The sequence below is a fragment of the Haliaeetus albicilla genome, chromosome 19, assembly GCF_947461875.1.
Source record: "Haliaeetus albicilla chromosome 19, bHalAlb1.1, whole genome shotgun sequence".
Classification (NCBI taxonomy): Eukaryota; Metazoa; Chordata; class Aves; order Accipitriformes; family Accipitridae; genus Haliaeetus; species Haliaeetus albicilla.
Window position 1 is genome coordinate 28,323,712 of NC_091501.1, and position 22,094 is coordinate 28,345,805.

Below are 22,094 nucleotides of genomic sequence, written 5' to 3' on the forward strand. Positions count from 1 at the left end.
TGATCAAGTTTGAAATACAGGAAAATACAAGAAAGTATGTATTTTCGGTTTGGTTTAGTCTTTTTGTACCTAAAGATTTATCCAAACAGCCTTTAAGAGTTTTTGATGGCTTTATTTCTTTGAAGCTGACAAAGCTGTGGACTTCGCTAAATCAGGTTTCTTAACAGCACTAATCTTCCAGAAAATAGAAGGAACAGAACCAGAAAAAACTTCTTCCAGAGTCTTCACCAGCAAAACTTTTCCTACAGCCTTCACCAGCTGGGTGCGTTGTGACAGAGTGCAGCATGGAGAGCACTAGGAGGGCATTTAGAGAAAAGGTACGGGAGTGCCATTAATACTTCGGAATACTTCGACAGGTGGAGAATCTGAGCCAGGCATCACAAGAAAAGAAAATTGCCAAGCTTTGAGGCCAGTTAATTATACCAACTTCTTTTATGAACAAATTCCATGCACAGGGTTTCTTGTTTGCTTTTAAAGCCAGATAGCAGAAGCAGCAGTTCATTTTTATTTTGTGTATTCCAGTCTTGCTTATTAGATTCACAGCCTTAAAAACATACGTATTACAACTACAAATTCCTTAGGCTAAACCAAAATGAGAGTGCATCGAAGCTTCGTGGCTAAGGTGTTTCCTAATGAGAATTGCTAGATCGCTCTGTCAGATCAAAGTAAGTAATGACTTACACTGAGTAATGACTAGTTATCGTTGTCTGACAATTATTTTCTGACCTGCATGAAATAAATTATTAGTGGATAGGTGCTGCTGCAGAAACACATTTTTTTTGATATGTGGTGGCAAGCTTAGAATAGAGAGTGGAGCTGGAATAGACATGGCAAATGACCTCTCCTTGTGCCCTTAGATGTGATCTTAACTGAAGAGGACTGGCGAGTGTGATGGTGCAATGTAACTGTATTCCACCTGCTTTATGGGAAGGTGAAAAGAAAATTTTCCAGCACTCGCTCTTGTGCCTTCATGTAATGAAAATCCTGACTCTCTAAGAAAAGAGAAACTGATACTGTGCACCAAGTCTGCATATTCTACCACAAACTCAATTACACAGACCTGTAACTGTGCTTTCTCAGCCTTCAAAAGACAGGGGAGGAGGGACAAACAAGGCTACAGGGACATTCAACATCTTGACCCTTTTTCATGTTGTATATCTTTGATACAGAGTTCAAGGCCTGGATTGGAAGCACAGTACATCTCACCTTACAATCCTTCCCAGTCCTTGATGTTTATTTTGGGCTTTCTAAAGTCTCTCTATACATTATCTTTACACTGTGTTTTCGGCAGTTTTGAATGAACAATAATCAGCTTAGAAGCAGATGGGGTACTTGTCAAAAAATGGTGAGGGGAGAAAAGCCTCGGGGATGCTGGCAGTATTCAACAACCCAGTGTGAGCTAACATTTCAGAAAAACAAACCAGTCTTCCTATTGTTTCATGAGCCTTATCAAAATCTGCAGTAAGTCAACTTTCAGGCATTTTACAAGTCCCATAAGCAAAAACACATCCACATAGCTCCTTTGCAACAGCCCATGAATTAAAAAAAAAAAAGCAAAGAAATGAGTGATGTGTTTATACAACAGCTATGTTAACTATTGCATGTCTTCTAACATCTTCCAGTATTTATTGTGCTAACGACCCATTTTAATAAAGGAAACCTTGATACTAGGTTATGCAGTGGATGGTTTTAAAGTTACGTTAAGACAGGTGTTATCAAGCAGGCTGATCCACCAAGTATTTTTAGCTCTGAATTTTGAGGCAGAGTTATTATTTGAGAAACTTGTCTGACTTGTCATTTGAGAGTGTGTGATTGGGAATACTGTTTTGTAGTGAGCTTATTAATTAAACATCTGACGGTCAGAGCATGCCGGGGTAACCTATTTGATCAGTTCACAGAGAAGAACATTTGAAAAGGTCTTGTAAAAAATGCATTATTGTTTTAAAAGCTTCATGAACTTGACTTTTCTGAACAAAACACTATAAATTGTATTCATTACAGCTGTGTTCAGCCTATCAGGACATTGAAAAAGCCTTCAGAGCAATTGATGTCAGTCGGAGTGGATTTGTGTCTTTGGATTACTTTAAGTCAGTCATAAACGGCTTTATATTTCCTTTGCCAAATGAAACTTTTCAAGAGCTAATGAATAGGTAAGAATCATGTTATTTTCTTAGGGGATGTTTTTTAGCACTGCTGCCTTATAACTTTATTATTGCTTTTTGTGACTACCATCATTAATTCATCTTACTTGTGCCTGTGTTGCAGTATGTATGGCACAGTATGTAAAAGCTGATGTAGGTGGGTATAAAACCAAGCTTTTTGCAGTAAGGTACATAAGTTTAATGGAGTAGAAGCTCTAAGTTACTGCTTTCTTACTTCTATTTGCTCACAAATTTGTATTTAATTTCTTAAAGGGAGCGTTGCTATCTTGCATTCAAATGACTAGTGATATAGGATGGTGTGAATTTGCTGGAAGAGCAGCTTCACAACTGTCGGCACCATATTTTCATGGTGATAGTGTGACTCTGCAAGCCTGTCCTTTTATATCTGCTGGTTTGGCAAGGAAAAGAAAGGAAGAAGCAAAACTAAAGTCAATGAATGAACTAATGGTGAAAGCTTTCACTCTGTACTGCTCATTGTCAGTCACTGAAAAAGGTAACTGAAGGGACATTTCTGTGCTGCATAGTAAAGCAATTTCATACCTGGAAATCTGAATTTAAACTAAAATGAGGCAAAAATCTTTTGAACCTAGGTTTTGACATTGTAAATATTTTTATTAAAACTGCTGTGAACGTTGAGAAATCATGCCAACTACTGGATTCAAGTCAATGTACTATTTTACTTTAACCAGGCATCTTTGTAGTATTATGACTAAAACTCAAATCATCTTGTGGGCAGTATAGTGTACAGAAGATAAATGGATAGAAAACATTTTCCAGCCCAGCTTCAATGATCTCAGCAGAGTTTAGGCCACAGGACATTTTCCAAAATATGATTTCCTGGACATGATCACTTTAGCTTATGCTAACTAACTTCCTAAACTCATATTTCCTTTTTAAAGCCAAAATATCACAAGAATGGATGTTTTTGTGGCTTTTGGTTAAATCTAGACCAGAATCTCTCATGATTAATCTTTTGTACTCAGAAACCAAAAACTGTGAGAAGAAAACTGCCAGAATATACTTTATACTTGTTGGCAACAGTGCCAAGGGCATATGGCCAGTCAAAGAGAAAGGAAGAACAACTTAACTCTTACACACCATTTTTACTCCAAATATTACTGAAGCTTTCAACAACAGGACAAGGCATCCAAATCATACTGTGTGAGGAGGTCAGTAACCAGATCATGCATTACTGCTTAATGATTCTGCAATTTATAGTTTATCTGTTTAAATTGTTGGAAGAATATAATCATCCATGTAAATAATCGGTTATTTTTTTCTTTACATGCACTAGTTAGCTGTAAAGACCTCAGTGCAGATACACATTTTACAGCAGCAGGTGCTGTATGAGAGTCATCTGCAGTAACCATATTGCTTTGTGCATTCAGCAGATAAATCTGATTTGCTTCTAGTCATTCACAGTGTGATATAACAATGATCAACTATTACTTTGTAAAAAAATTGCTATTATAGTTTTTTTTCAATTCATGTCACTTGCTAGTTTAAATCTTAAAGTAAATCTTGCTCTTAAAAGCAGTTGCATAATGGAAAGATTTCTGCATGTATTCTTCCACTGGAGCTTTCTCTAGCATTTGAAAAATATAGTGACATTTTAATGATGCTGTAAACAGAAATGTTCAAGCCTATGTATGCCATATCTCTTAGGTGATATTTCTCAGATAATGTAATTCAAAAGATCCACCAGGTGAATGGAACAAGAGCAAAAGTTCCTCATAGTCATCTAATTCTAATAACGAAGTAACTTCATTGTAGCTGATAATAAATGTAATAGTAATTGATGGGCAAGGGACATGATTTCAAGGTTTTTAAGATTCTATTTAAATAATATGACATGAGATGTGCCAGGGAGCTGTTTATAAGAAATAATACATGACAGCATTTTATGGTTGGTTGAGATATTTACATCTCATGGGCTCCTGATATAAAATTCGGGGCCCATTGAAGTTGATGCAGTTTTGCCTTAGACTTCAGCTAGGATTTAATCCTTGACTGGTTTAGGACCAGATTACCCACACACACATCTCTCAGTATATGTCCCCACTGCAGCAAGTTCAGATACATCAGAGGGAGACCATTGAGGTGTAATTCATTCAAAGGACATCACTCATCTGAGTCCCGAATTCCCTGAATTCCATCACTTCTACTCTTGAAAATTCTTTCACTTGGAAGTAAAACATCGTGAACTTGAGAAAGTTGCATAAACTGAAGGAATTAATTTCACAGTATTTCAGCATTCCCATGTAAGAAAATATTTTGGTTGTGTTTTGGAGCTTTGCTGTGGATTGTGTCCCTTCACAGGTTGAGGGGTGTGAGTGAAGGGTGTTCTTGACAGTTGGGAGCAAATCATACATGACCAGTATGAAGGCTTTGCCAACGGAGGGCCTAACTTCCAAGACTCTTTTCTGGTGGCTGCCAGGATTTCTAATTATGACTTTTATTTGTGATATGAGGTAAATCATTGTGCTCATTTGCCCAGGACTTCAGTGAACATATTAGTTAAAAACACAAGGACAGTTTTCAGCAGCAGAGGTAGTTATAAACTTTTTGTGTTACCCTCATGCTTCCTTCCTTTAACTTATGATTTGCATAAAAGTATCAGATGCTAAGGCACTGATGGTTAAAAATTTCTCACTGGGTAGTATTTTGTAAAGGATCTCTATGAGATGATGTATCACATGACGTTAGCAGGTATCCATGCTGTTACAGCTCTAACCGGTCATTTCTTCTGGAAGTACACTCTGTTGTACTTGGACGTAACCATAAGCATACTTCCAAAAAGCCATGCAGAATTTATTTTTATTACTTTAATAAGTTAGCTGGCCTACTATAGTGGTTTTTAAATAAAACCAAAAAAGCCAAAGTCCTTCCTCAGTTTTTAGTCTCACTGACTTAGCTTTGTCTAAATAAGGCTTTCTTTAATTTGATCCACGAAACTTAATGCTGGGGAGTTCCTCCTCCCCTGCTGCAAGGGCCTGATTCATCCCTTTCCATGATAAAACCTGCAAGAGAAAAGTCCTGTTGGCCAGCCACAGGCAGAACTGGAAGAATTCCACCATCCATTATCCATCTGCAGAAAGGGGGAAAACCACTGCACCTTGTGGACTGATCAATGGCACCACAAATCAGAGCTAGTAATGCCAGACACATCCGCATTGCTATTTCTTCCTAAGTTCCCTGCAGCTCCCAGGATTTTGGCAATTGTCACTGCCAGAGTCTGAGAGGCAATTGTAGGGCTTCTGAGCAAGGAGGTGGAAGTGGAGAGGTCTGTTGCGCTGATTGACGCAGCTTTGGCTGGTTGCTCACTTTCAGTGCAGAATTGCTCTCTACAGGGTGATTTGAGTGATTTAGTAGTCCATAGACATTTGAGTGTGAAGGGATCTCAGCTGGGGGCTCAAAATAACAGTTGTTATCTTGGCCTTAATTTTAAAGATCATCTGTTATTTCATACTGTTTGTTTCATATTCATTTATCCAAGACAATAATCAGATATGAAATATCTCTCCTTCCCACAGCTTTTTTTTTAATAACCCATCTCTCAACAGCATTGTTGGCAAAGCCCCTCCCTGCAGGGAACGAAAAGGCTCCCATGGTGAAATCCAAACAGCAGCACTGCCTCTGTCTTCACTTACCCTGAGTCTTCATGCTTGGTCCTTCCCAGCCCCTCTTCTGGGCTCTGGTGCAATTGTCCTGCCTGTGCAGTGGGAGATGCTCAGCCCTTGAGCCACTGAGCCGGGGCACGTGCATGCTACTCGCGGACAGGACTGTAAAAAGTCGGGTTCCCTCCCCTCCCATTAAATACCCTGTGCTGTCAGGTTGCAGTCAGCCAAAGCCCAAATGCTGTGATTCTTGTAGCTTTTGGTTTTAGCTTTGTTGGCTGAGCTTGAGAAACTGCCGGGTAGTCCAAAACCTGGAGTTTTTTTGTAAAAGATCCAGGAAGTCTTGCATACCTCTGACTGCATTTGGTAATTTTTTAGGTTTGTCCTATGCATCCTGGATTAGCAAATGCTCTAAATACCATCTGCCACCATTTTAAGGAGCATTAGGAGTTTTAAAAGCTTTTCTGAGATGATGACAGTAGCGAGTCAGCACGTTTCTGGTACTACGTGAGGGATGTAATTGCCTACAAAGCGCCATCTGAAGTAGGAGTGTGTTTAGCCATGAGCATTGGAGCTTTCTGCAGTACCACTGAAACTGAGTGGGAGATATGCCAATGGTTTGGGGGGTCATGGGATTAGGTCCTTATTGATTTTAAAGTAATTATTCATAGAATAAATGATGCTAGGTGACTTCCCAGGATTTTTAACATAGTTTAACACTTCCAGTACTTTTTAAGTTTTCAAATTTGGATATAGTGAACATCATAACATTTTAAAAAACAACATACTATTCCCCTTAATTAGTTTCTCTACTGTTACGTGTAAATAATGAGAAGGGATGCATTAAATACTATCTCATTCTAGACATCTGTAATGTGAATGTCTACGCCTGAACTGCTCCTCCTAGACTCCATTTTATAGTCACTGGAGAGAAACAACGGGCAGGATTCATCTAACCAGTTTTAGATGTCTACTTTAGGATGAGATGAATCCTGTCCTGAAAGTGTCTGTCTCTCCCCAATGACTATAAAGGGAACTTAGAGTGACTCGCTCAGGTGCAGGCATGTATATTTGGTTAGATGAATTCTCACCTGGGATCTAGTTCTTCCACAGCTAGACATTTGGAATTGAGAAAATAAGTTGGCTCAGTTTGCATATTTAGTAACAAAGAAAAGCTATGCAAGCTTACTCTAATTATGAATGTTGCACACATTGATATTATAACGATGATGTCATGTTCTAATTCAAAATTCTTCTTGGAACATAGAGTGTTTTTATAAGGAAATATTTTAAAATTGTTTTCTTTTTTAAAAAACAGATTTGGCCTGAAAGCCACAGGTAAAATTGCTTGGCAACAATTTTTAGAAAAATTCTGGGATCCTGGGAGCACCTTTGAAAACAGGCAGAAAATTCCTATGAGAAAAAAAGATAAGTAGGAAGTACCTTTTCTATGTGAGTAACCTCTGGTATACATATTTATTGAAAATGAGAAGCATATCCACTCAATGGTCACCCTTGATTAAATTCAGTTAAAAAATCTTTTGGCAATGCTTTCTCTAAGCACACTCTTATTTTGAATCCTATCAAACCCCGAGTCTTAATGAGGTGATTTATTCTTTCTGCTCTGAGAAGAACATAGTGAGTAAAAGAGGGTGAGACATGAAAGCATTGAAAAGACTGTCTTTTTTCTTCTTGCAGAGTAAATCCAGCTAGAGGAGATGAAGCTTTCTCCAGTGACACTGTTCTTCAGAAGCCATGCAGATGCATCCAAGATGTTTATCCCTTTTTAAAGCAGGCATTCCTTACGCTTGATGAAGTAAGAGCAATTATTTTTAGGTGTTGCCTCGGTTAATTACTCTTACAGCTAAACATTTGCGTCTCATATCTGCTTCAAAGTAATCTGGTGGTTGCCAGTCTTTGTTTTCTGTTACAGCAGCACGCAGAGTCTGTTTTTCAAGTTTCTTTAACATGGATATGTGCAACTGGGGACTAAATAATCTGTAACAACCTCTCTGATAAACAAAAATTATTGACCTCCTACAATTTCACTGGAAGTCGTGTTGGCCAGTTCTTTAATCATCCCTGTGGCTGCCTTTGAACTCCTGCTAGTTTTTCTGTATATTTCATGAAATGTTATGATAGAAATGAGAATTGGTGCTTTCATAGAAGTTGCACTGGTACCAGAAAAATAAATAATATAACTTCTCAGATCCTGCTAAGTGTTCCCCTGTTTCTACATCCAAGGACTGCCTGAGTCCCTTGTGCCTAACATCGTACTGGCAATTTATTTATGCTTTGATTATATATTATGACCTGCAAATCTTTAAGAGTAACTGCTCCTTATAATTGAGATTCCTCTTCTATTCTGGCATATGTTCTCCATTTCTTATATACTTTTATAATAAAAGCTTATTCTTTGCTTGTGCTTATTCTTCCCAGTCATGCTGTGTCAGTGGTTTGTTCTCTTCATTGTTTTACCTTTCCATTTGTCTTTTATTTATCTATGGTCATCTGATGTTTTAAAGTTTTGGGTGGTTTTTTTTCCAGGTCATTTGTCCACGTGTGTATGTATATATGTATATAAATATATATACAGAAAGCAAGCAAGCTGTGTTTACGCTGTTTATATACAGACACACACAGAGACACATGTATATCTACGTGTGTGCATCAAAAGGACGTATAGCACAGGGCTAAAAATCAGGCCCTGCAAGACCTCATTAGAAACAGACCTACCTGAGAATGGGTTATTATCTACAATTCTATGTGAAGGCTTCTGTTATCTGGTTCTGTTACTTATCACACTTGTTTGATGCCTGCCATTTGCATCCGTAGTGTTCTCATTTCTTAGTCAAAATGGCATGCCACTGGGTATAAGTAAAGTATACGGTTGCCTTGGGCAGCAGACTGCCCCAGGACAGCAGCACAGGCAGGGTCCCAACGCCTGTTTTGCCTCTACCAGAGTCCTGGACAGCCCTGTTTGCTGCTACTTCCAAGAGAGGGATCCAGATGTGTTAATTTGCAGCTGTTGACATCCCTATGTTGACTGGTACCATTGGTTACCTCAGTGTTGGGCATTATATCCTGATTATGCAGGTTTCACGGCCAAACCTGGCTCTGCGTTCCCTCTCCACGCTCTTCCTCCTGCTCAGGACTGTCTCTGGGCCGAAGTGGTTTGCCTCCTTTCGTCACCTACCGCAGTCTATCGTCAAGTGTGGTAGCTCCCAGAAAAGCCGATTTCCTTATTGGTAAAATGAAACGCGATACCTACTGGCTTTGACACTTAATGAAGAAGGTATGCTATGAAAAATGTTCAGTCTTGTGATCAACACAAGAAAAGTCATCTCGGATGTCATATTTCCTTTCCACACTAAGATCTGCATAGTAAGATTTAGCAAATACTATTCTCCTGGTCAGCTGCTCTATGTAATGTTCAGTAGAACAGTGATCTCACCAGTGAACTCATTATTAATGTCTAAATATGTGTGAATTTGTAACATTCCTAAATATTTACATAACTGTGTGAGTGGGTTTTCAGCTATTATGAAAAGCCCATGTAAACCAAGTAAAGACATTTCCTCCTGTCTTAGAGTTAACAAAAGTAAGTTCCTTGCTCTCCTTTTTTTCAGGAGGTAGAAATAGATTTGAACTTGAATGTCTCCTGTTCCAGGACTTAAATACAGTCATGTTCTTATCTAAAAGTTTTTAATAGGTTCATGCAGCATGCTTCTGATTCTTCATCAATCACTGTCCAGCCCTCAAGCAACTGCCTGCTCCCTTTTCTTCCAACTGATTTTTTTTCTGAATTGTTCTTGATGTGTTGGAGTCTGAAATGCTGCTGGTCCCTACCTGTTAATCCATATTCTGAAAACAAAATCCCAACCTAGTAGCAGTGCTTTCTAATGTGCAAGCTAGAAATATAATGTTCCCTGTAACTATACTACAAATTTGACTTTAAAATGTTGAATCAGATTGATGTTTTATAAAAGGATGAGCGAAGCACCCTTTGATGTTCTTTTGTTAAGTCTTGCAATATTTTGTCATTTACTTTAAAACTCAGATCCTGGAAAAAAATAGTTATGCAAGTGTTTCAATACCAAAGAATTAATAACAAACAACCTCTCTAGCCTCCTAGAATGTTTTTAGAAAGTTTCTGCATATATTCTGAAACACAGAAACAAAAAGGCATTAAAAATCATTTGTGTGGGCAATATTCAGTATAAATTAGTTGAGCATTTTTTAAAATTAAATTATTATCATTACTATATATCCTTATTTTTATATATTCCATTATGTGGAGTGCATTGTTTGATAGACCTTGATCACATGTGGTGCCTCAGTCACTTAAAGCACTGGCATTTCCGTCATTTGAAGATGTGACATCGTAGTTTTTTCAGAGTCATATTGTTGCATCTCCTGCAAATTTAGAAATTTAGAATTGCAATATCAGGTTGTAATTTTTCACCTGCATTGTTTAATTGTTTTTATTCTAGTCTCTTTTAAAAAGAGATTATTCATCTCAGGGCAAGGATTTCAAGTAGTATTGGAAAGTCTCCTAACTCAAGTTCTTAATTAAATGCATCAGATTCATAAAAGAAACTAAAATGGTTTTTGTCCTGTGCTGAAACCTGGCTTCAGGTAACCTTCAGAGTGTTCCCAGCATTGCAAAAAGGTTTAAAGGAACATAGTTAATGGCTTTAATACTATATCTTAATACTACAGAACATGAATACCTATTTAACATTATATGCTGTAGGAGACCAATTGGTTGTGATTGACATTTAAATTAAAGATAGGCGTTAATATGTACAGGATAAGGCTACACCTTAATCTGAGATACAGCATTTTGGAAAAGAAGAGAGATGTCGTAAGTGTGTACATCCAAATACACTGCTTAGCAATGAATATACATCCCCATGGTCCCTGTGCACACAGGAGAAATTACAGACAAAGCAAATCTTTTTTGATGAAAGGATAAAATCAGTATGATAGGTAAAGTTAATGAGAACCAGAACTGTGCAGCAATTATTATAAGCTCATATTATGTAATATAAACAGAGAGTGCTATCATGTGTTTGTAAAAGGTTTATATTTGCAGTTTGTCATCTGTCAGGTAGACTGTAACTTAGGTGTGACACTGACAATGTTGAGCCTACTGTTGCATAGTTCACTCCAGTTTCAAAAGTAACTTCATCTGACTTTTTCTAGACTTCAGATTACCTTTTCGTGTTTAGTTCTGGAATATGAGCTTCTGATAAAGAACTGTCTATCCTTACCAGCTCTGTGGCCCTCACAATGTACAGAACTATGCTAAAATGCCTCTCTGTCAGTTTTGATGGAATGTCATTATATGTATGTCCTGTGGACCGGCGTGTGTGATCAACCCTTTAGTGGACAAGCTGGATTTTTTTTTTTATTACTTTGATTTGCTACATATTGCACTTCTTAAATTGTAGACTCTGTTTCTGAATTGAATGAGCAAATAATAGACTGAAAAAATTAAAGCTCTCAGTCTGGTTGACACAAGCAAAAGGAGCACTGGGCATATCTTCAGAAGTCGTATCGGCATTTTTCATTAGATGGTTTTATATAGATGATATATTACAATTCCTTTCTAATATAATTACATAAAACCTGTTCTTTTTAGCTCTGCGGTATTTCATCTATATACAAACATATATATATATGTATATGACCACAAAAAGAAAGAATTCATCTAGCAATTTATAGGAAAAGAAATCGGTTTTATACACTGCAGTAGATAATAGTAACAATGCCTAGAGCATTCAGGCCATGATTCAGTAAGGCACTTTACTACATGATTTTAATTCATTTACTGAACTGGAGCATTACTGAATGAAATTGTTAACAAAGGCAGAGGTATTTGAGGTGGCAGAAAGGCTGAAGAAAGAACCATTTAATCCTCAGCATCTAGAGGCTCTCTCCGTGAAAGAAATACATGTAAGAATGGTTTATATTTATACATAACATCATGATTTTTCTGTTGGAATAGACCAGTACATCCCCAGTCACATCACTGATGCTGGACTGACTTAGATAATGATCTGGGCAATAAGTTAGTTCCTTTTAAATAAATAAAATTCAAGTTGCAAGGTGACCAAATAAGCAAATGCAATCTGCTTAATAAATCCTGTTGTAGTATATCTTAACTTTCCTGTATTATCTAAGGTTTGAACAAAATGTAATTTATTTTCATCGTAACAGATTTTTCATCTTCATGGGTAAGACCTAGTCATTCTGCACAATTGTTTCTTGTGAAGTACAAGCTATCTTTGTAGCTTCAGTATCAGATTCCCTAACTTATTTACTGGGGGAGGTAGGTATATTATCAGGTTTTGCTTCCATATGATTTAATGCAGTGACAACAGTCTCTAAAGAAAATTCAAATACCAGATAGTAGTTTCACAAGACCATTATCTTTTGATTGCAAAACTTTAAAGTATTTCCCAGACCAACTGATGAAGTAAATAATTGCTCATCCTCTATATTATTACTGCCACCCTGGATCTCTGTGGGGGACTAAAGGGAAACAGAATTTTCTTAGGGTGAATTTTATGAACAAAAAGATATTTGTCTAGTGCTTAGCCAGGAAAACTGAATCACTGAAGGAACTATTTACTCCTAATTTTTCTGCTATTGTTCCAAAGCCTTTATTCCACTCTTTCTTCTTCTTTCCTCCCATTATCTTTCTACAGGTTTCCTTAGAGAAAACAAAGAAACAATTAAAAAAATAGTAGAAGTTCAGGAACAAATTTAAAATTATAAAATGCAATAGACAGTCATAGAAAAGAGTTGGTATAAACCCATATTTAAAACTATCCTACATAAATTATGGATATTACTTGTCATGGGAACTGAGATACAAACTATGCCTATTACCTTACAGTCCAAATGAGTATCCATTGGCATGACAATGTGACAGGACATCAGGCCCCAGATAAAGATTCTCCCTGAGAGCAAATTCACCCTCATTAGCCAGGTCAAGAATGCCAATAGACCCAGCCTAGCTGTATAGCTGATTTAAAGGATGCACACTAAGATGCAAAGGAAGCATGAGAAAAGAAAGAGGAAGTCGAAGGACAGTAGGTCTCAAACATTTTGGGTTAACGCACCGCTGCCAACAGTCAGAATTTCTCAAGGCTCACCATGTACTTCTAATTGCATCTTTAACTGAAATCACCATAATGACCCAAGTGTTTGCACAGCATTTACTTTGGCCTTATGGACCATCATGGCCATGGACCATATCTGAAAACTGCAGCCCGAGAAAAAGCTGTGCTCAAACATAAAATGTTTAGTTGAGTTTTTGCTTGTTGTTCTGAAGCTAATCATGAAGAAAATCCTGCCACAGATGAGTGAGCACTGATAACTGTAGGCTCATGTGCTGTTTATGAATATGCTGAGAGATCTATTAGGATCTAACAGACATCACTTGATGGACTTTTGCATGGACTTACAGCAATGGTTGGGGTATGTCATGGTTTAACCCCAGCCAGCAACTAAGCACTGCGCAGCCGCTCACTCACTCCCCCCCACCCAGTGGGATGTGGGAGAAAATTGGGAAAAAGAAGTAAAACTCGTGGGTCAAGATAAGAATGGTTTAATAGAACAGAAAAGAAGAAACTGATGATGATAACACTAATAAAATGACAACAGCAATAATAAAAGGATGAGGCTGTACAAATGATGCGCAGGGCAATTGCTCACCACCCGCCGACTGACACCCAGCCAGTCCCCGAGCGGTGATTCCCCCGCTCCCACTCCCCCCAGTTTATACACTAGATGTTACGTCCCATGGTATGGAATAGTTTGGGTCAGGTGCCCTGGCTGTGTCCTGTGCCAACTTCTTGTGCCCCTCCAGCTTTCTCGCTGGCTGGGCATGAGAAGCTGAAAAATCCTTGACTTTAGACTAAACACTACTGAGCAACAACTGAAAACATCAGTGTTATCAACATTCTTCGCACACTGAACTCAAAACATAGCACTGTACCAGCTACTAGGAAGACAGTTAACTCTAACCCAGCTGAAACCAGGACAGGGTACATGATAACAGCAAATTAGATGCAACTTGACTCAACTGAGTAAAGTTCACACAGATCCAGCAACTATTCAGTCAGACACAACTTTGTGCAAACATTGATTCCAGACAATGTAAGAAATGAAATGCAGCTGATAAACTGACCTGAATGTGAGCTGGTCTGTGCAAAGCAAGTTTAAATATCCATTCACTTGTGGCACAGTTTACCAGCAAACTAAATAATCTATCCCAAGGTAATGGAAAGGTCACTGTAGTTTCATTCCCATAGTTCTAGTCATCCATCAGTAAATATTGCAGTTGCATGTTCACTGGGAACTGGAGTAAAGGTACTAAATTCAGTATACACAAACTACAGCTCTCAGAGCTACAGAGCTCTCAGTTTTTGTAGGTCAGGATGATCTAGCAGTGTAGAATGGCATGTTGGAATCAGCATTGCTTTAGTAAATGTTCATTCTTTTTTTATGCATGCTTTCTTTTTTTGTCTTAGAAATGAGATGGAAAGATCCCAAGAAATGACCTTTGTCGTGTTTTACGTAACTTGATATTTCAAATGAAAGGTAAAGACTTCCAGGAGTTAATTGAGATAATTGATCCAGAACAGACTGGATACCCTGACTACCATGAATTTTTAGACTTGTCTGAAGAAAAACAATCAGTAGTAAGTGTTTACTTTTAATTCTCTAATTGTAACTTCTTTTATAATGGCTGTGGCAAAATGCTGGATTGTGTGTGTGGATGTGGTAAAATGTTGTGCTCCGCATACAGTTTTTGTCTAAGTTAGTAGGTTCACATTCATTCCAGCAATGGAATAATAATAATCAGCACTTCTAGACTCTTCTTCTGAAGCATCAATTGGAAAGCAATCTCATGGTTACTGCAGGTTTTTGAAAACTCCAGCAAAATCACTAGCTCACGCATGTGTGTACAGCAGAGGAGGAACAGTAGCAGCACTTCTTAGCTTTCAGTTGTCAGATCTGTTTTGCTGATATTTCGCTGTTTCTTGTTTTATCTATTATTCTTTATAATATACATTGGTTCAAACTATATGCTATATACTACACAGACGTTGCATATTTTCCTGTGTACAGCTTTGACATCTTCTGAATTTGCAGTCATCTTACAATGTTTTCCTTTAGAACCATTCACCGAAGGTTGAGAGGTTATGTGCTGAAATCCACAGTCAACATTTCCATGCCATATGTCTGTTTCCTTTGACAGAAATAAGTCAATACTTTTTTGCTTACTGAAGTATTCTAAGAAATAACCTAAGCTGTATTTGCAAATCTACTTCCTAATACTAAGAAGCTGTTCATAATTTTCAGTATCAACTCCTAGGTTTGCATTAGTGTATCAACTGACTAGCTCCATATTTAGCAATTTTTTAGGTAGTCTGTCTAGAGTTTTTGAGACAAATCAAAGGACTGCAGTAGTGTCAAGAGAGATACTAGATGCACATAAAGAAGGTCCCATTGAACAGCCCTCAATGGTGTGCATTGCTTTGAAATGCTTGATGTTAGGGGCTGGAACAGGCTGCTTTCCACTCTGATGGCTCCAACAATAGCAACATTTGATGCAGCAGCTCAAGTGTCTTCCAGCTGGTTTTGAGTAGAATAATGGTCTGGCTGAAATTCTGGGGCAAAATTTAGTAGCTGTAAAATTAGCATGCTGGGGAAAATGCAAATGCCAACGGTGCCTACATGCACAACTGATGTGCACACTAAATGGGATTTACAAATTAAGCTGGTTAGACTCAAATTAGAGATGCACACAGATAGCTAGACATTTTTGTTATTTAAAATAAGCATCCCATATGAAGTAAATGCTAGCATGAGGGAAGGCAGGTAAAGGAAATGTTAAACATCACAGATCATTGTCACCTTGGGATGAAATACCACCAGGGATGACAGTGGCCACACATGACCCTGGTGGCTGTGGTTTCACACTTTGAGAGTGATTCTGCCCTGAGGAGTAGGTCTGTTCTGGACTCTGTGGCTGGGTTTGTACCCAGATCTTGATAAAAAGCAGCTGCAAGGAAGCCTGAGTGTCTGGAAATCCTTTTGTTTTGTGTCCTGAGTGGTAATGCCACGTCCATCAGTGTGGCTTATCCTGTAGAAAAGACAGATTACAGGTTGTACAAATGAAAGAGGACAACTTTTTCAAGAAGTTTCTTCATTTTTATCATTTCTCAGAAAGGGTTTGGTCAGAGGTATCTTAAAAGCAGCAATGGGCAGAACCAGGACCTGGAACCAATCTAGGACCCCAGCCAGCTAAGATAACCCAAGGGGCATCTCCACCTCCTTCTTTTTACCTGAAATTTTGCATAGTACAGTGCTTGCTCAGATCTGCAATTATGCTGAGGTATTCTGTCAAAATGTGATCCTGTGTTTGTTTCTTCTCAGAACCTTCTGGTTATAATGTACTCAATTTACAAGTGAAAAACACTTTAACTGCCAGTGCTACAGGCAGATCCTAAAGCAGGTTCAGGAAGCCAGATTTTGTCATTATTTTCCCCTGTGCAAGCCCATTGTCTTCAAATTATGCCCCGAGTAAGCTGAGTGCCACTTGCAATTCATTCAGTCCTAGTGGATTTTGTTTTACAGGACTGAGGGGAGAAACAACAGTAAAAGCTCTGCGTTGTTATCAGTCAGTAGACGTTCCTCTTCAGTCACTTAAAGAAGGAGATCTATGAAGTGAGGTATACGCTTTCTTGCAGTCACTTTTCAGTCAGTTTTCAGAACAAGCATTTTCAAGGGTAAATTTTGGGCATGATGTTGCATCATGCTGTGAAATTAGTACACTAATATTGTTTTAGTTGAACAGAACTTTGTTTTAAATTAGATGGTTCATGAATAGCTTAGTGGAACAAACAAAATAAAGAAGCCTGCTCTTGTTCTAGCTTGTAATACTGTAAGTGATAACACAGCTCATTTTGAGTTAAGTGTTGGTCTTCCAACATTAGATTTTTTATTTTAGTACATTTTTTTCATGTGGTAATGCTATCATAGCTTAACCTCAGGGACGTTTTTTTTTCTTTCCTGCATTATTAATTCATTTGATTGTTAGGTGGAGGAGATCCATTCAGGTAAAATCACAGAAAATTGGAAAGATTTTTGTAAGGCTTTGCAGTCCTATCATCCTAAGTGTACTGGCATTATTAACAGAAGTCATCTAAGAAAGTCCTACAGCTGTGTTGTCCCTCTTTGTCAGATCAACAATTTATGAAGTAAGTTGATGATGTGTGAGTTGTAACAGATTTAATGTAATTTCTTTTCTTACCGTATATTTTTTCCTGTTTTTTAATTTGAAAGCTATAGCTGGAGGCATTAAGTATTTTGGTTTGCCTTAAGCATAGAGAAGAGAAAAGGTTGGTGGAAGAGATGTCCCATTCCTCATGCGATCAGCTTGTAAATCCCTCATTTATTTTCATAACAATTCCATGTTGGAAACTCTCAGGAGTTTGACGTTATTTCAGCATTTCAGAGATGAGACAAGCCTTTTCTACAAAGGAACAACTGATGTGCTGGAGATCCAAGACATTATCAAACATTATTTAGTATTTTCAAATACAATGTAATACAAAATTAATTAAATTAATGTTATGTCTTTCCTCAGTAGACTATTGTTGTAAAGAAGAAGGAATTGAAATTTAATATTGTCAGCAAGAAATCTAATTTTCAATGTGAGCAGGCTCCCCAAAGCGAGGAGTCAAAAGAGCTAGAAGCGTGGGGAGCATGGAGTCAAAATATCTATGTCCAAAGAAGAGGGAATTGTATTAGGCATTTTACTGCAATAACATTTCAGTCAGGTTATAACTGGGTCTAATCTACTCTCTCAGGAGCTCTGTTTTTCTCTGCTTACAGCTAGTGACTTTCAGAAAGGTGTGGAATTCTTTCCTACCTTTGAAAACATAATAGGAAAATCAAAGAAATGAGTTCCAGTCTGACCCTTACAACCCAGTGTCCGGCTGATCATTGTGTGTTAGGAGCAAACACAACAGCATCAATAGGAAATGGCTTTTGGAAAATAATCTTTGATCTTGAAATATGAATGAGCATGAGCATGATCAGTAAAACCAATTCTACTGTATGCATTTTCCTTTCTATAAATGTCTTGGAGAAAACTTCAGGTGCTGTGCGTTGGGTTCATAAAAGTCATGTTCCCAGCACTGTATTATAACTACATGCTTTCATCATCTGTCAGTTTTATAGCTCTGTGTTTTGTAGTATATAATCAGTGGTCATTGATCATGAACAAGTAATTATCCTTTGAATTACCTGGGACTCAGCAGTTATACAATTTTCTAAATAATGTTTCTACCATTATTTGTGTCAATGAGAGATCTGTACTATAAGAAAAGTCAGGAATTACAGCCACTTTGAATTGGAAAGTGGTCTTTACTTGAAATTCTAAACATTCCCTATAAGAAAATAATACAGAGTAAAGCAATGAGAGGCAAATAGTTAAGGTTTAATTCATTCATCATTGTGGTCAACGGCTGTTTTGCTTTTGTTTTAAAAGGATGCAAGATAAGCCTGGTGAGATCAGTCTATCAAAATGCTGAACACAGGTTGTGCTCTAGCAAAGCACAGGAAGAAGTGGGTATGATACTTCTAGGATTTCTGTTACGGTGAACATTGAGCACATTTGTGTATTTGCTTTATTGAACTGTGGCACTGTTGAAACATGCAGATACCGGTGTTTAGCAAAGGGAGATAGATGGGATGAGTTTGGAATATTTTTATAGAAATAGCATTATACATCTAAAAGATAAGGTTTGGATTCCATTGTCAAAGACATTCAGGGACATAGAGTCTTGCATTGGCCATGTCCACTCCATGAAAACAGGGTCTTAGTCACACCATATTATTAATTCTTCTGTAGTAAACATTTCTAAAGGTACTGTTCTTAGGGTCATGTTCTAGAGAGCTGATGCCCATACTGGAGAAGAAATGTAATTCTTATAATAAGATGAAGAGAGAATTTATACTTAAGAATGCAACAGATGGCCTACTTGATTGGAGAAGTATTTGGTTTTATGATAAAGGAGTAATAATATAGCTGATTAAGTTAGAATGGCTCGTCCACAGGTGAGCAGATATTTGGAAAAATCTCCTTTGTTGTAATCTACTTTTAGAGTTGCCATTCTATGATTTAGCCTGACTCCTTAAAAATATGTTTTGACTCACATCTTTTTACCAATCTGTATTTCTTTGTTTCAAATGTGGCATAAATTTTTATGTTAAATCTTATTTAAGACAATCCTAGGAAAATGTTGTGGATTATGCAGAGAAACAGTGGATGGCACTGTTCATTCGCTGCTCTAAAGTCATACTAAATGCCAGGTTTTAAAAGCTGTATTTTAAAATAATAAGCAAAAAAAAAAAAAAAAAAAGTAATTGACTCCTCTAAATGCATACACACTGGGCTTAAGACTATCACATCTGTGCTGGGAATGTCATAACCAGATTGGGGATTTAGCACGGGTGCTTTAAGGGATGCAGGGTTTTTGAGTAAAAGGTGATGAAGTGACTGAATTACATTCTGAATTCCAGTGGTTCAGCTACATCAGTCTTATTTATTTGAAATGATACTTCTGCTTTGGGGGGCTTCTACTATAATTGGACTTTTGCATTGATGTGACTCATCCTGAGGCACTTGAGGACAATACTGCTATCGCTGCAGCAGAATAGCTGGCATGCTTGTCCCAGATGGCTTCCTGTGAGATGACATTCAGACTGGGGAAAAGAAGGAACAATTTTTAAGGGCATTTGGAAGCCTTTTATGGATTACACTCACAAAGCAGATGTTGCTCTGTAGTGTTCACAGCCATTTTCTGTGTGAAGGCTACACTTGTTTTAGCTGAGCAGAGCTTCACAAATACTAGAAAATGGAGACTATTTCTCCTCCCTCTCACCCCCCTGACACTTTCTCCTCTGCAATGTATATGGTGTGGATTGGATTTCTCAAAAGAATTGAAAGCTTTGATTTCTTTTTCTTTCTTTCTTTCAATCTTCCTTTCTTTCTTTCAATCTTCCTTTCTTTCTTTCTTTTTTTTTTTTTTTTGTTTCTCAGAAGGAAGGCATTGAAGCACTTGATATCTTAAGTTACAAGTGTTTTTTGCCACAGGTATTTTTTTAGTGTCATTCTAAATAGAACGGTTACTTGGGATAAGTGGAGTGCAGAGAATGCCATGCGTCCCCAGCACAAGGACAGGAGCCTTCTGCTTTCACCCAGGAATGCCCCAAAGCTTTATGAACATGAATGAAGTCCTGGAAGGCTGAGCAGCTCAGTGAAGCAGCCACACAGTAATGACAAGGGCTCTGATTCATGAGCTCTGCTAATTTATACGGCAGTGATTTAAGAGGGTAATTTAACAGGCCCAGGGAACTACCAGCTTGACCTCTTTGCTGGAAGTTACCCTCAGAATAACAGAAGGGGCTGAACAAACAGTGTGTCTGCTCCTGGGCTGCTAAGGTTCACATCCAGGAGTATTAACTTAGGCTGCTAGTGATTTCATGTTATATTCATATGCCAGGCAGCAAGTTAAGGTAAACAAGGGCTTTCATTCATGATTTCTGACAGATTTAGTTGTGCCGTGGCTGCGATCTTAGCTCCCTCTTCCACTAAAGCAGCTGAATTTGACAGGTCAGTGTTGAGTGGGCCAAGTTGCTTCCAAGTGTCCACCATATAATTCAAGCACTAATTACGCAGGGTATTCATAAAGGGTGACTGTAGGTAGGGGAGGCTTGTGTCCTCAGGCTCCTTCTAGAGTCAATGGAGCTCTTCCAGGTAATGATACAGTGTTTAAGTTAGGTTCCTGCTTTCTCTGTAGGCTACAGAAGGAGCCTGAGAAGGCTAGTTTCCAGTGCCTAAGGATAGCCTTCTGAATAATGCCCTTAGCTGTATATGGAAAGGAAATGTGTTACTTTGATCGTCTTTGCCTTAAGACGTTTGTATTATGCATTGTTCTCAACCTCCCAAATTATTTTAAGATCTTATTTTATCCAGGTTATGCTATAAATACAAGGATAACTCTTCTGATGGAATCTTTTACAAGATGCTTTTGGATAACTTAAAAGTTGCTGTTCTTTCTGGTGACTTAAATGGCATCAGCTCACATATATCAAAGGAAAAAACAACAAAGAGAAGAAAAAAGGCAAACAGGGATTTCAAAAAGGTACTGTTATTACAGACAATTTTCTATTTAATGTAAAGAAAATATATGTATAGAAAGGAGACTTTCAGATAAACTGAGGATCTGTGCTGTTTTTCTAATGGTAAGTACTGTCCTGGGCTGATCTGTCTTTTCGCAGAGATATATTCAAAATTGTGCAACGCTCAAAGCATTGCATCAGGAGAGCAAACACACATGTATCATTCATCAAAGGTCCTAGGATTCAGGTAAAAGTGGTTGACCTCACTCTACAGGGTCCACAAAGATTATAGCTCACTGCATCACTCAAAAATTGGGGGTTTGCCCTCTAGATAACATCTGAAGAGTAAGCCTATGATCCTCTGTAGAATCAGTGCGGCTCATTATTCAGGAACTGGATTTGAACATTCTCAGCAGATCAGGAACTCTGGCACTTCTGATGGCTGTGACTACTGCAGGCCACAGCTACAGCCTCCGACTGAACCAGCATCATTGATATTGGCATCCAGGTTAGAAAGATGTATGACCTACTGATTGTCCTCACTTTTTACTGTCAAATACATGTAAATGCCTGTATAATCTGGGGTGGAAACAACAAGCTTTCCCTTGTAATGGGATGAGCTCTTCTTAAAAATACTTTTTTTTCTTATATTTGCATGATAATCTACATGTACGGTCATACCCGGGACACATGTATTTCATTTCACTTGAATCCAGATAATGGTTTACTCTAATATGTCCATGGAGGCGTGCTCACTGCCTATCTTCCCTCATTTTTAGGCTGGTATTCCATAAAACGGAATGCCCTATGCAAAGCTCACGTTTCTGTCAACAGCTCTCAGTACAGGAGTATGCCCTGTCTTGCGCCAGATTCTCCTCAGACTTCTTTGTTTCCTCTTCAACAATCTGACTTTTTTTGTGTTTCTGAAGTCCCCATTTGAATCCCCTTCAGAGCAGCTCTAGGGATTGCCTTGTCTGTGTACTCACACATCGGAACTGGCGGCTTATTCCTATGGCTCAAAAAGCCCATTTCTGTTGTCTCTGTTCTGTTGTCTCGGAGCCTTGCCTCAGGATCTCCACACACTTTTCAAAGGAGGCCAAAT

The 22,094-nt window shown here is 38.1% G+C and overlaps 1 protein-coding gene across 1 annotated transcript in view; it reads left to right on the forward strand.

Annotated features, from left to right (window-relative positions):
* EFCAB6 (EF-hand calcium binding domain 6) overlaps positions 1 to 22,094 on the forward strand; it is a gene marked incomplete at its 5' end in the record, with an annotated part of 105,702 nt that overhangs the window by 24,063 nt on the left and 59,545 nt on the right. Inside the window, 8 exon segments of the mRNA XM_069807022.1 lie at positions 189 to 317; positions 2,002 to 2,150; positions 7,478 to 7,595; positions 8,876 to 9,027; positions 11,969 to 12,021; positions 14,396 to 14,496; positions 16,902 to 17,004; positions 17,007 to 17,061. Of these exon segments, the coding sequence (XP_069663123.1) occupies positions 189 to 317; positions 2,002 to 2,150; positions 7,478 to 7,595; positions 8,876 to 9,027; positions 11,969 to 12,021; positions 14,396 to 14,496; positions 16,902 to 17,004; positions 17,007 to 17,061 (860 nt within the window).